The sequence below is a fragment of the Amphiprion ocellaris genome, chromosome 4 (genome assembly GCF_022539595.1).
Source record: "Amphiprion ocellaris isolate individual 3 ecotype Okinawa chromosome 4, ASM2253959v1, whole genome shotgun sequence".
Taxonomy (NCBI): Eukaryota; Metazoa; Chordata; class Actinopteri; family Pomacentridae; genus Amphiprion; species Amphiprion ocellaris.
In genome coordinates, this window is record NC_072769.1 from 6,378,490 (window position 1) to 6,393,465 (window position 14,976).

Genomic DNA, 14,976 nt, shown 5'->3' on the forward strand with positions numbered 1-14,976 from the left:
GTTAGATTATAGACCAAAAACGACAAGTTAATAAGAATTCATACATCAGTATTACATAAAATTAACAAGGCATTCGATGCTGGTTTGTGTGCTGTTGTCCCACTCTTCCTGAAGGACTTGACATTTTGGGTAACGGTCACATTGTCAGACATCTAGAGCATCATGTGGCATCATAACCTGCTGTCTGAAAAAATTACTAAGCCCACAAATGGCGGCCTCGTGGACATTCAAGTGTCTGGCTACAGCCTTAACCGATATGCCAGCACCCAACATGCCAATTGCCAACAGCCGGTTGTCATCTTTCTCTTATTATCTGTGGTATTGAGAGAGAGTCTGTGAGCTGGCCGTGCTGTCTGATCATTGTCCTTTAAAGCCACATCTGATGAGAGTGGGGATTAATTTAAAGGTCTAGAAGTTATCATTGGCTGAAGAGCTCAAAAACTTTTTGTGCACAACTGGCTTTTCTGACAATAACAATAGAAATTAGAGTTTTAATCGTTTTCTCCAAGTCAGAAAACCAGACTATTTGCATGTTGCGTTTGAATTTTTGTTCAGTGTAACTACAGTGTAATAAAGAAAAGTAAACGTACATAGGAAAAGTACTGGTAAGTACTTAGAGAAAGTATTTTTAGTTGACATTTCTTTATTGGCTGCATCTTATCACGTGACCTGCGTGATTATGCAATCGGTACGTAAACGTCAGACGGTTCGTTCGATATGACGTAGAGTTGGAGGCGTTGGCCGGGTTACTGTCATTCTGTCTGACACACATCAAGACGCCCTTGAAAATAGTCTTTTAACTGCTGGAAACCTGGATTTAACCACTTAAATTCCTGCAGACTTACTCTACCTCTTGTTTTTAATCGTACTGCCACTAACTTCGCTGCCTGAATCCGTCGAAATGATCAAAAACGGTCACCACGCCACCGGCAGCGATCAGCGGGATGAAGCCGGCAGCAGTAAGCCGGGTGCCTCAGCGTGCAGCCCGGAGAAAAGGAAGCGGGTTGTCCGGTTGTGGTGTGACGGATGGTGAGTCTGTGTAGTCAGCTGACTAAATGTCGGTTTACTGTCCACAATATACTGTCTTGTACGCGGTCATTATGTAACACAGCGGGAACACTTGGTCGGACTAGCATGCTAATGCTAGCTAGCGAGCTACTTAGCAGTTAATAACTTAGCAACAGGAATTTAACGATTACTACCGTTACTGGTTTAAAGTACACGTTATTTACTGCTCACTACACTCTCAATACGTCTTGTTTGTATTTATTTAAATGTAAACAAAACATGCCATAGTGTATTTGTAGCAGTGCAACGTTTCTTAATGTTGGTGTGTGTTTTGCTTGAACTTCATTCAGAAGTTGTAAATGTAAACTTGTTGCTCTGTTATCAGAATTTATGGCACAATTGCATGGTGTGATTTGGGGACAATGTCTTTCCTGTCCACAGCCTCAGAACCTCACATCGCTGCTCAGTTTATGAACGACATTTTTAACTGTGAAAGGATGTGTGTGAAATATACCCAGACGTAGCTGAAACTATGGTTATTTAAAGGATAAGAAGAACGTACAAATGAAAACTTGTGAAGCCTGTGCAGATGTTACAGATGCTGGTTGAGATTGCTTGCAAGTGAAGTTGAGTGTGTCAGGTCTTGCTGCTTTAATCTGTATCCCCTTGATGTGCATCTTATCCCCGTCTTTGTCCTCATTTGAATTCCTGCCATTAGTATTTTGTAGTGTATTTTTAGTAGCGATGAATCCTTTAAATTACACTGAGATTATTCATGGATGTTTATTTACTCTCTTTATCTGTCAGGTTGTCAGTAACACTTGAGTTTGTGCAACTCAGAGCCCACTCAGGCATATCTCTGTTGTTGTTATTTTATATATACTCTGTTCTTATATACTCATGATTTCTCTGCAGCAGAGTGGACAACCAACTTCTCAATTGCAATGCACAAACTCATTCCTGGATACCAGGTTGCTGATAGCTAGGTTGACATGACCCACCGTCGTGTGGTGGTTATAAATATCTAACATAGTGAACATGTTTTTTTCAGTGGATTGCAAAAGTGGCACGTTGGTGTGGTGGATAGGGGCTCACTCTTTTCTGAGGGGCCAAAGGGGGAAATATATGTGCAATAACAGATGAAACATGTGTGGCCAACCAGGAAAAACAACAGGAAACTTGGAGAGAAGGAAGAGGCTAAATATTGCAAGACTCTTCATTGGATAGCAGTTAAGTGTAAGTGTCAAAAGCCCAAATAAATGTGCAGTAGTCAAAGCTGGAGCCTGACCGGATTTAAGGAGTCGATGCCAATGTTGATTTTTAGTCTGAAAAATTCAGATATTGATGTATTGGCCTATATTTATATATATTAATATATATGTTGGGGTAATACTGACAAACTGGTTAGCAACGTACTGAGAAGACACCCATTGACTCCGCACCACAGTCTCCCCAGCTGTACGTAATTTCCTACATGTGCTGCAGAGATAGCACCTAGAGCGTATTTTATTGCTGGATGAACTGTGAAATGATACCATTTGTAAATTACCCAAAAAATGTTTTTCTGTATTATGTTCTATAGAGTGTAAATAATCACACTGTATACTTTTAACTTTACAATACAAAAAAACATTAACAATATGTACTTTTTCTCTCTTGCTGTCCTAAAACTATCAAAGTTGCAGTTCAGCGCTGCAAAGTTAGAGACATACACAAATTACCAATCAGGAAAAACTAAAACCGCCGAACTTGTTAAACTGTAATAATAGTGAATGTGCTGCAAATAGTAGTAAGATCTGCAAGTAACCATCTCATGCACAGCATGAAAAATTAGCAGCAATAAAGTAGTAATTGTGCACAACATTGCAAATACTGCTCTGCATATACATCACTGTGAGGCTGGGCTAATTTCAGCTTAAAGCATACCTGAATTAGCATTAGCCATGCTGGTTATAATGTCATTTTAGATTTTAAATTAGCACACTATAAAAAGGTAATTTGAACCATTACATGATAGTAACTTACTTAAAATAGTTTTTCATGTAGACTCTTAACTACAAGCTACTCTCTCTCTGGTTGGACTGGATATTCCTGAGCTTAGTGTTTTCCAACTGTAGGAAAGTGAAGCTTTAAGGTGCTGAAAAAACCTGAAGAAAACTTGACAGAGGCATTGAACAACATCCCAGTCTTAAATAGCTACAGATTAGGGCCGGGACTGTAACGAGTTAATTTAGATTAATTAATTACGGCGGGGAAAATAACGCGTTAAAAATGATGACGCAATTAATTGCACCCTCCTCTGGCACACCGGTAACTCTGATGAACACTCCAGCCCAGTAGGTGGCGGTAATGAACCTAAAGTCTGTTTGTAGCCATGAAGAAGAAGCACAGGAATCACTGAGTGAAGTCAGGCACTGGTGAACAGTGAAGGACTAGATTGAGCTTGTTGGGCAGAAGGTTTTCTTTTAAAAATCTTCCCGATGGCAGCTTGGATAAAAGCCTGGTTGTGTGCAAATTGTACAACTAAGAGTTTTCTGATCACTGCGTCACTTCAAGCCGATGGTCTCACCTCAATGTAAAACATGTTGCTGTTAGCACCAGAGCTAACGTTAGCTACGAGTCATGCTAACGGTGTAGCCATCCCATAATAGACCACTTTTCTAGACAGTTCTTGAGTTTACAGAAAGTCTTAAAATGTTGAATAAAATCGCTATAATTGCACTTAGATTTGCAGTAATCTGTGAATGTAGCAGACAGATGAAAAATGCAGATAAATAGACATGAAACATTTTTGTGGTTTAAGTTTTTACTCCGTCGAGGAGTAATAACCTAAACAACAAAAATATCTCTTTTAATAACTTAATTATAAAATTTTTGTTTAGGAAAAATTACATAAATAAAAATTAATATTCCTATAAAAAAAAAGAAACAAATCAGAATCAAAATTACACCATTTATCAGACCCAGAAAAGATGAAAACAGAATTAATCTCTGGATTTTCAACTTTCTGAAGCTCCTTGTACTACTTATGCTGATTGTATGTGCCATACAGTGGAAAAAACAACTAAATTCAGGCTTTAAGTCATCAAAATCACGTTTTCTATATGTCCCATTTTCGTTTTTTAAAATAAATTTTAAACTAAACACGTATATGTCTATTCATTGATTCAACTGTCAACCACAATTTTATTTGAATTGAAAAACTTCACTTATTGTGTCAAATATTGCTATTTGACAGAATTGCAATTAATTGCGATTAATTAATTACAAAGCCTGTAATTAGTTTGATTAAATTTTTTAATCGCGTCCCACCACTACTACAGATAAATAAATACTACTGAAAATGACATAGTTTTTCTTAGGTTAAGATCAACTAAGACTTCAAATATGTTGCAATGGGGGAAGAGTTCCTGTTTCCTCCTTTTTTACAACGCAAGCCAACACAAACATTAGCAGTAAAAGTTACTAATTGTTAGAGAAAGCAAATGAACTCTGGCACATGGTAGACAGTGTGCCTGTTAATATTACCTTTCTCCCAGTAACCTTTATCATTTTCACTCACCTTGACAATCCATCAGTGTCCTTTTTGAGATCTAAACAGCATGATTTAGAGAAGCCATTCGGTGTGCTCTATTGGTGATGTCACTGTAGAAACAGAAAAAAATAAGACAACATTTTAACGATCAAAGCTATCCTGCAAGGTCATGTTTAAAAGATATTTAAAAGACAATGATGCTGTGAGCCTGAAGAGCTTCAGGTGGAAAGCTCAAAGCTGCAGGGTATTAATAGTACACACCCTTTATTGTTTTGTGTTGATCTGTGTGTCATATTTTGTCTGAGCACACACATCAGCTACTCTTTTCCATGCTGATGACGTTCACGTCTCACTTTTCTGTCTCCACAGCTATGACATGGTGCACTATGGCCACTCCAACCAGCTGCGTCAGGCCAAAGCAATGGGAGATTACCTCATAGCAGGAGTGCATACAGATGGTAAGACTGCACACATTCTGATATGAATATTTTAAGTGATGGAAATGACAAAAATGTACTTAAAATAATAAAAGTGCTCATTTCAGTAGAATGCTCCCAGTGATTGTTAGACTATTATATTGCTTGTTACTGTTATTAGTCATGCATTAAAATTAAAGATTTTGTTGTTGTAGTTGGTTGAGGTAGATTTTATTTTGAACTATTTTGTACAGGATTGCAACTAATGATTATGGATTCATCTGTTAATTATTTTCTCCTTTAATTGATTGATTTTTGGGTTGTAAATGCTCAGAAAATGCTGAAAAATGCAATGAAAGTATTCTAAGCTGACCTCTAAAGTAGTTGCCAATTTTCTAATAATTGACTGAGTCCCTCAAAGTAACCTTCAGTTCTCGGCAATATTGGCTTTGATGAAAAATGACTTGCATAAAGAAAACAGCATCCTGCATGTTGTAGAATACACACAGTACACTTGTGCTTTGTGCCAACGCTATTTTTCTAAGTTTATTGTGATTTGAGAAAGTGTAATATGTAAATCCAAACACAAAATGTATTTTATTTGCACTGAAAATGTTTTGAACCATTCAGTGAGAAAAAAAAGATATGTGGAACTCAAAGTTTTGTGGCTCTGTGCATGTTTTAGTAAAAGGTGCAGTATTTTCAGAGTTTGAGTTTGAAGCATTTCAAAAATATTCAGATTAGATTACATTTGTTTCCACTTAGAAAAATTAACGTATAATTTATTTTCAGTGACTGACTGCATTTCAAAGTAATCTGACCCAACTATTTCCATAATCATGAAAAATTATTCCATTGTTGATTGTAGGTTTCTCTCATAGACGGATTTGATGACTGATAAGAGGCTCAAAAGCAATCAGATGTAAATGTTTATATTTACTTTAATAATAGAGTGTAGAACACAGATGGAAGCTATGGTTGTTTATATGGCCATAGTTTGAACTCAGTATTTTTTGCCAGATGACCTGTATATTTTCACTGCAGCATTGTAAGAGATGTTGTAAGATACACAGAGCTACACTGAAAGCAACCACCACCTACATTATTCATTAGCTACACCACCTATGTGCCATTAATAATCTATTTATTCTAAACTGTGTTTTCAAAGCCGAGATTTCCAAGCACAAGGGTCCTCCGGTCTTCACTCAGGAAGAGCGCTACAAGATGGTTCGGGCAATCAAGTGGGTGGATGAGATAGTAGAAGGAGCACCTTATGTCACCACCCTGGAGACTCTGGACAAATATAACTGTGACTTCTGTGTGCATGGAGGTACGCCTGCTGAAATCTGCTCTTTGACTTCTGTTTGATGACTTAAAACACTGAGGATCACATTTTGTTCAACAGTCATGCCTACAAATGTACATGATGTGATGAAGCTTCCAGATGTGATGAGATGATGCCTTGTGTTTATTAGATGACATCACACTGACCGTTGACGGCAAAGACACATATGAAGAGGTGAAGTGTGCAGGACGTTACCGGGAATGTAAGCGCACACAGGGTGTTTCCACCACGGACGTGGTGGGACGTATGCTTCTCATGACCAAAGCCCACCACAGCAACCTGGTGAGTTTCTTTATCTGTCTTTAGTAGCTGGACAGTGATTGTTTATTTTATATTGTGTTGCTATAATCTCTTCCTCTCTGCAGGATAACCCAGATTATCAGCAGCACGCAGACAACTTTGGAAAGGTACTTCTGACTTTCTGTTACTATAATCCTGTCATGTCAAGAAATTGTAATATTTATTATACACAGGCTTTACCACATCAGCCCAAAGATAGGAGTGGGTCAGTGGGGTTCAGTACTGTTTATTCTGTTGTCTTCAAGGGTCCCAAAGGCCACAGTCCGTGGACAGGAGTGTCTCAGTTCCTGCAGACATCCCAGAAGATCATCCAGTTCGCCTCAGGAAAGGAGCCTCAGCCTGGAGACACCATCATTTATGTGGCGGGAGCATTTGACCTCTTCCGTATCCTTATCGTGTGGAAATAACCAGATCTGGGTTAAGATTTCTGTGGCGTACATGTTTGCGTTGTTCCCTTGACCACAAATCCTTTGCAGATATTGGCCATGTTGATTTTTTAGAGATGGTCTATAAACAGGCGGAGAGGCCCTATGTCATCGTAGGTCTGCACTTTGACCAGGTACACCTAAATACATACAACTCAGACAACACATTCACAAAAGGATGCGAAATTCTTCCCTCTCTGCTGTGTCGGCAACTTTTAGGAGAGACCTTTGCAACAAGTTAAAGCAAGAGCAGCTCACACTTGAATTGTGCACTTTGAGAGTGTAAGCCACTCCTAAACTTATTGTTTTCCTTTTTATGCAGTGAAACATCTAAAAGGTGAAAATGTATAAGTAGACTGTAATCTCCTCATTGTATTTGTCTTTGCCATTGTCAGGAAGTGAATCGCTACAAAGGGAAGAACTACCCGATCATGAACATCCACGAGAGAACCCTGAGTGTCCTGGCCTGTCGGGTGAGTTCACACAGAGACAGACAGCTGAATGTTCAGCACAGCGGGATGCATTTCTTCACCAGATATTCACAGCGCTGTTGCTGAACTTGGCTCTGGACCCTTCATTCCTGCTGGCCAGCTATCAGTCTATAACAATGAGTCTCTCTGTGCCCCATCTGCATTGTGTGTTTGTGTTACTTATGAGGATGTTACACAACCCTAAGACCACTAAATTGCTGTGCTCTGCTGTCAGTTTTGCACAATCCCTGATGACAGAGAGCAGGATTTGACAGAATTTGAGCAGTAAAAGCAACTTTGCTATCTCCTGTATTTAAATGGGCTCTTTAGTGAAGCTTTAACATGTGAGAAGAAAATGCTGACTGGTGTGAGACTGACCTGAATTGTTTAGCCGTTTGAAATATATATTTTTACCATTTTTTTTCTCTCGTTGTCTTCTTCTGTCTCTCTAGTATGTGTCAGAGGTGGTGATTGGTGCTCCCTATGCAGTGGGCAAAGACCTGTTGGATCATTTTAAGGTGAGTTGCCTTTGAATGGCTTTAAGTCAGATCACATATTTTTCACTGTGTTTATTCATAAGTTGTTTTAACATAGGTGGTTCTTTCAGTTTGAAACTCAAAGGAGTCTTAGCCAAAATAGTACCATAATTATTTTACACACACTGAAGCACACATTCAAGCAATTCCACTGTCCCATTTCATTTCTTAAATTGTTCTTAACTTTGTGTTTAGTTAGGATGACCGGTGTCTGTAATTTTATGATTAACGTAATTAACGTTTATTAACAGATATACTTCCCCACTACAGAGGTCTTCTGTCAAACTCTGTACATGCTTTTGATGCCCACATGACCAGGCAGTCCTTGGAGTGCAGTTTGTACTTTGGTTGTGGCGATGTATGCAAATATGACAAAAGATATAAAGACTGGCTTCAGATGTGAAGAGGGACTTATTCCTTTATTTAGAATGCAACTTTAGCTAAGTATGTATAAAATGGGAGACTATTTCAACAGATGTTTTTCAAGTAGTTTCCTTTACATTTAACAGTGTATTCTAAAACAACTGATCACTTTTCATTGCTGCATTTCTCAGTGTAGTTCATTTGTGTGCCATGTAGTAAAAAACAGACAAATGTGAAACAATTTGGTGCCCTCTTGTGTACAATTTAAACAGAAATGAAAGGCCACCATATCAAATATATTATTCTGTCACACATAGGCAGTACATTGCTACTGTAGGAAGTTACAGTTAGTTGTAATTAAATTCACTCTCATGGTCTCTTTTATGATCGAGCGTTTCAGTTAAACTGGTGAAAAAGCACTGCCGCCCTTTTACCAGGGGGTTTCACCTTTATAGCAGTCACTTTTAGCTGAAAACCTCAGAACTTTTCAGAAAGGCACCAGTATCATCACTGTTGCTCCTTTTAAGGATATTAGTCATATCAGCAGGACCTTCATAATAAAAAAAAAAAAAACTGGAGGTGAAGCTTGTTCTGGTCCTGTCTCTCTGTCCCGAGCTGTATGTTTATATGTCAGACAAAAATTATCACGAAAGGTGAAGCTCGTGTGCAGGACGATGGCAGTTAGAGTGGTGATATGTTGTCAAGATATTGTTGTCATAGAAACAAATCCCACACATTTTATCCACTGCTTTTATGATGAAGTGTCGGTACGAAGTCCTCCGCAGCATCATTTCAGCGCTTTTCTGCCAGAGAAAACTCTACATGGACACATGCCCTGACATTTTCCTTTAGTCATCTAGATGAGTAATGTGTGATTATTAAAAAAGAGTTTACAACAGGTTTTCTGGTCAGATTTAGGATAGACTGGTTACATACTAAAAGATTTAAAATCTCTCTATGCTTGATGATTGTTGGTTTATCCAGGTTTTTTTTGTATTTCTGTGCAGGTGGACCTTGTGTGTCACGGCAAGACAGAGGTGTTTCCAGACAAGGACGGGTCAGACCCCTACGCTGTAAGTACTTTGTTTGTTAACAAACAGTGTTCATGAAAAAGTAGCACATTAATTTAGCAAGACTGTAAACTGTTTTGGGCTGCACAGTGGCGTAGTGGTTACCACTTTCGCCTTGCAGCTAGAAGGTCCCTGGTTCGCGTCCCGGCTTTCCCGGGATCTTTCTGCATGGAGTTTGCATGTTCTCCCTGTGCATGCGTGGGTTTTCTCCGGGTACTCCGGCTTCCTCCCACAGTCCAAAAATATGCTGAGGTTAATTGATTATTCTAAATTGCCCGTAGGTGTGAATGTGAGAGTGATTGTTTGTCTCTGTATGTAGCCCTGCGACAGACTGGTGACCTGTCTAGGGTGTCCCCTGCCTTCACCTGAGTCAGCTGGGATAGACTCCAGCCCCCCCCATGACCCTAGTGAGGATTAAGTGGTGTATAGATAATGGATGGATGGATGGATGTAAACTGTTTGACACCATAAACACTCAAGGACACACTGGTAATCAGGTTAAGCTCAAACAGTCTGATGTGGGGTGGTTTTGGCCACTGCTCTGATCATGTCCAGGCACTCCATGAAACCTCCACATTTGTCCGTTGTTGTCTTTAACTTGCTCATTGTGTGTAATATTAGCACTTACCGTAGAAGTCAGACTGCTGGTGCATCTATGTATCCTGCACAAACACAACAAGCAGAAGAGATACAATACAGAGAAATAACACAATTTGGGGTTAAATTGTCAATATGCATAAATCTAAAGATGAGCATTATGAACTACATGTGTCTAAGACAGATCCTGAGCTTGTAGTGGTCACAGTCACTTCCAGGGACTTCTGCTGTTGCTAAAGACCAGATCAGAAGTGTCTGCATTAGATTTTAGGAGTCTAGTGTGCCTCACTTTGGATTCACATCATTACCCTGTGTGGTCAAAGGGTGGCAGTGTAGCGTTCAGTTTGCACAGTTGAGTTTTGATGATGCCATGCTTCAAAGTTGCCATCAAATACTGCAGGTTGGACCTCATTAGTCGCAGCAGATGACAGATTCACTTTGTCTTGACTTGGTTTGATGTTGTGTGTTTTTCCCTCAGGAACCTAGGAAGAGGGGAATATTCAAGACTATTGACAGTGGGAACAACCTCACCACTGATGATATCGTCCAGAGAATCATTGAAAACAGGTCAGAGACTCTCCTTTAAAAATATCATCCATCTGCATTTTAACTCTCTGTAGTGATTGCTGTTTGTCTTCACTCTGTGTTTACTGACATCTCTGTTGTTGTTCACAGGCTGCAGTTTGAGGCCAGGAACCAGAAGAAGGAGGCCAAGGAGATGGCAGTGATCGAGGCGATGAAGAGGAGAGAGCAGCAGGATCAGAGTGAAGCTGCAGCTGAGGCTGCGCATTAGTGAGACCTCAAACCTGAGCCTGAGTCTGTTTAACTCGTCCAGGTACACTTAGCTTTAAGAAGGTGGATTCAGCCGACTCAGACGGAGAGTCCATGTCGTCGTCTAGTGGACCTGGCCAGTCGGTCTCTCTACTAGTCCACTGGGTGCAAAATCATGCATTTAATCTTCATTGAGGCATTATGCTTCTGTCTTTAGTGGACTCCAGTCTGAAAGGATTTCCAACAGATCTCCTTTAGACAATAATACGAGGAGTCCAAGAATGTGCTCAGTTTTAACCTGCAAAAATCCCTTTACTTGTCTCTTCCTCCTCAGAAAACTATTTTATCTTCAGTCATGTTTTGTTTTTGTCCTTGAATTCGTACACTACATGTCCATGTGCAGGTATAGATGTGGTACATTAGGTTTGTAACTACCCAAAACTTATTGACAAATATTGTTGTCAGATATGTTTTTAGGTTTTTAACCAAATTAGTTTTAATGATCAGTCTTAGAAGTGTCATTAGTAAAATTGACTGTGGTCTGTTTTAACCCATTTTCATTTTTAGAGATCAATTTGTTTTTGTCCATCCTAAAAAAAAAACAACCCATTATTACTATGTTAAATGATCTGTGAAATGGCCTAATAATTTTACCTGTGGATTTTATCTACCTGAATTTGCACCGGATGTGTGTGTGAGTGTTGAGTGAGTTCAATGAGTGAATGTTTGTGCTGTAAATGACAGTAGTGCCTCATTCCTAAAGCTATAAACTGTATAAGGGCTGTGAATTGTATTAACTTCTGATTCCACTCAGTAAAAACTACTGGAGTGTCTCTGCAGCTGTTGCTAAAACTGTTGGTTCCTTCATTCTTCACTCTTCTTTCAAGGAATATGTTTTGAGAAAATGAGAATGTCTCTTGTCTGTTCTCCTTTTTCACAAGACAATCCAAGAAGTGAAAGACCTGGGACCCAATTTCACTGTCAGACATTGAAAGTTACTGGTTTTCCTGTCCTTACATGGAGCATACTGGTTGGTGAATTGTTAATGGTGTGAAACTGTGTGTTTGTGGGTTGGAAGGTGTGGTGGTGGCAGTGTGTGGAATAAAGACGTTTTTAATATTAAAATGGTGAAAATTTTCACAACCCTTCAATCACTATATTGCATAATTTTCACTTTATTAAATAAATAGCTAACATGGCAAAAGAGTCACACGATGGCTGTTTTACTGCAGCAGCATAATGTGTGCAGCCTGAGTCCTGAGATCTCTGTTTGATCAGCACATACTCACAGTTCACTGAGGCAGTGAAATGAGGCCACAGGCGCTGGTCCACTTCCACTCACACCGCTCGCAGATTTGAACAAAAACAGCAAACTGTCACTTCATCACGAACATAAAGTGTCTCTGAGGACTTTCTGCATGAAGGATCTGATCACTCAGGACAGAACAGACATGAAGCATCTCAGTGAGTTTTAGGTTCAAGACCTCTACGCAGATACAGGAGGTGAAATCACACGGACTCTAGTCTGCATGTAGAAGCTTAGAGCGTTTGTTATTAAAGCATATCATGTATTTTTACACTGCAATGTGGGACCTAATCGACCTTTTACACAGGAGCCTCTCAAGAGCCCAAAGCAGCTTCATTTACCAAATTAAAAATAAATAAAAGAATGGGTTTAAGAAGTATTCTCATCTCCTCAGGCTTCAAAAATTCTTTAAGATATCCCAGAAGAAATTAGTAGTTTTTTAAATTTAAGTTTGAATTTAACACAACAGAGCAGTGAGAAACATGAATCTGATGGAGTTTAGGAGATGTTTTCTACCAGCTGGTCCCATATAGTGAGGCTCAAGAGCAATGAAACAACAAGAAAACAATAAAACTAACAAGATAGAAAGACTACCAAGGCCCTAACAGCAGAGGTATAAAAAATATATGTATAGTTTCAATTAGAAAAAGGACATAACTATATAAAAGTTTTAGTGTTTAATATACTCCCTCAAATGCTCAAATACACCGTTTGCCCTGAAAATCTAAGCTTAAAGGACCTCTGCGTAGGATTTAATGTCTTCTAGTAGTGACACTGCACATTGCAACGAACCACGCCTCAACCCTTTAAACCTGTCGAGATCACCATGGTAACCTGTTTTGGTGGCGGTTTAGTTCAGAGTTTGGGATTTAAATCAGCTGTAAGAAGTGCCAGCCCTTCACCACTTCTCGTTTACTCTGAGTGATACAGATTCTCAGCTATGGGAACTTAATATATCTGATAATCTGTTGAGCTGTGTGTTTGGAATGTCACTGAAGGAAGCCATGCAATGACAGCAGCGCAAACTGAATGCAGTACGCTGCCATGGAAATCTACATACATTCAGTTGGTGATGCAGAAAATGCAGGCACAGAGGCTCATTGAACACAGACTATAAAATTATGTCATAGAGGATATTCAATCAGTGACTTAGATATTGCTTTGATCTGTCCAAAAACTAAAGGGATTTCCACGTTAAGTACTTGTTGAGTATCTTCTTTGAATGTATGAATGATGAGTTGAATAAATGACCAGATCAGAGTTCGCTCAACTCATTAAATTAAGTTTATAATACCAAAAAACAGCATATAAACAGATTTCTCGTGCATTATTAGAAAAATAAAACTCCTCAGAGACTCTTTTTTTTGTAGTTTGCGAAAATAGACATGGTGGAAACGTGTTGTGTGTCTTGAATACATGATAAATTAAGTTCATAAAATTAAAGAATTTCCTTCGGGATTGATGAGGTCTTGTCTAATTATTCAAAATAAATCTAGCCATAACAAAGGTTAGTTCTGAATCCACTCCCTACTCCTGCAGCCTTATCATGAATCTCACTGTAACCGGGAGCAGCCTCAGATTGTGTTAAAGACAGAAATGGCTTCAACAGCTGAGACAGTTCTCATGTTAGGAGAAAAAACTTCTTAAGCTTACAAAATGATTCGACCTAATATTTTGAGTTTGTTTAACTTGTTTTCTCAAGTTCCGCTCATTTATCTCTGATAGATTTACACTTTCACAACTCAATAGAATAACTTTAAACCAGTTCATCAACCACAGTGCAGTTAAGTCCCTTCGTCAATTCAGCAGGGGAACTTCAGTTTGTAAACCTAAAATGATTTACGGTGTAGATCAGCTTCAGGAAGAACTAAACAAGAGAAAGAAGGTGAGACTTTAATTTGTAATTGAAGTTGCCAAAGTCTGGGAAGGATTAAATGTGAAATGCAAGCTGCACATGTTTACTCTGTTGGATTAAAATTACTCCTGTACAGCTGAAGTTCACACTAATTCAGTTAATGTTCTCTCTAACTCTGTAACATGAAAGTGAACGCTGAGTTTTCTTGGCTTGCACAGGTGAAATACACGGATGTAAAGCAGCAGCAGCAGCAGCAGCTCTGCGCGTCACTTCCCAGGAAGTCCAAAAGTTTTCCATCTGGCCAGCAGGCTGCGGTGGGAGGAGGCAGTCTGAGGAGTAACTGGGGTCTCTGCCAAGGCGGCACGACACAGTTTGAACTGCAGCATTTTTGTTTTCTGTGAACTCTCGCAACAATCTCCCGGTTTCAGGGAGAAAAAACGCTCACGGAGCGATGCGTAAAACCAGATTTGCTCGGAAGGTTTTAACCAACTGCTGAGTTTGAGGGATGTTTCGGAGATGGCCTGAACTTTTCCTTTCTCCTGCGTCTTCTTCTCCACAGCCTGCAGGTTTAGGAGTAGAAGAAGAGCTCGGAGCGGGGACACACTGGAATTGATTTCAGTTTGGACAACTCCTGCTTCATATTTTTTTGCGTTTTCCTCTCCGGCCTGGGAGGAGATGAGCGCTCAGGATGGGACTGTGCCTCGGTACCGAAGTTACAGAGGAGGAGAAGAAGGCGAGGATTCACAGTTCCAAGATAGACCGAGACCTGTACGAAAGCGCAAAGCGGGAGATGAATGTGGTTAAGATTCTCCTGTTAGGTGAGACTGACAACCTAATATGACCTCAGTCTCTCTTATCATGCAATTTTACCTTTAAAATAGTTCAAAGGCCCCATGCAAACTTTTATTTTTGACCTGCAAATCCTGCTTTGGAGCCACAGTTTTGTTTAAATCTTGCAGATTAACGGATCAAACCTGAC

The 14,976-nt window shown here is 39.5% G+C and overlaps 2 protein-coding genes across 2 annotated transcripts in view; both read left to right on the forward strand.

The window, feature by feature from the left end:
• Positions 1-717: 717 nt before the first annotated feature.
• pcyt2 (phosphate cytidylyltransferase 2, ethanolamine) lies at positions 718-11,987 on the forward strand. Its single transcript, XM_023290379.3, has 12 exons — positions 718-1,029; positions 4,913-5,001; positions 6,128-6,289; positions 6,435-6,586; positions 6,670-6,711; positions 6,850-6,988; positions 7,081-7,163; positions 7,425-7,502; positions 7,952-8,017; positions 9,406-9,471; positions 10,544-10,632; positions 10,741-11,987. Exons 1-12 carry the CDS (start codon positions 902-904, stop codon positions 10,856-10,858), a joined length of 1,212 nt encoding a protein of 403 aa, XP_023146147.2. The 5' UTR covers positions 718-901; the 3' UTR covers positions 10,859-11,987.
• A 151-nt stretch (positions 11,988-12,138) lies between these two features.
• gnav1 (guanine nucleotide binding protein (G protein) alpha v1) overlaps positions 12,139-14,976 on the forward strand; it is a 47,597-nt gene continuing 44,759 nt past the window's right edge. The window contains exon 1 of the mRNA XM_055009785.1: positions 12,139-14,815. Coding sequence (XP_054865760.1) covers positions 14,686-14,815 — 130 coding nt within the window. The 5' untranslated portion in view covers positions 12,139-14,685. The remainder of the gene's footprint in view (positions 14,816-14,976) is intronic.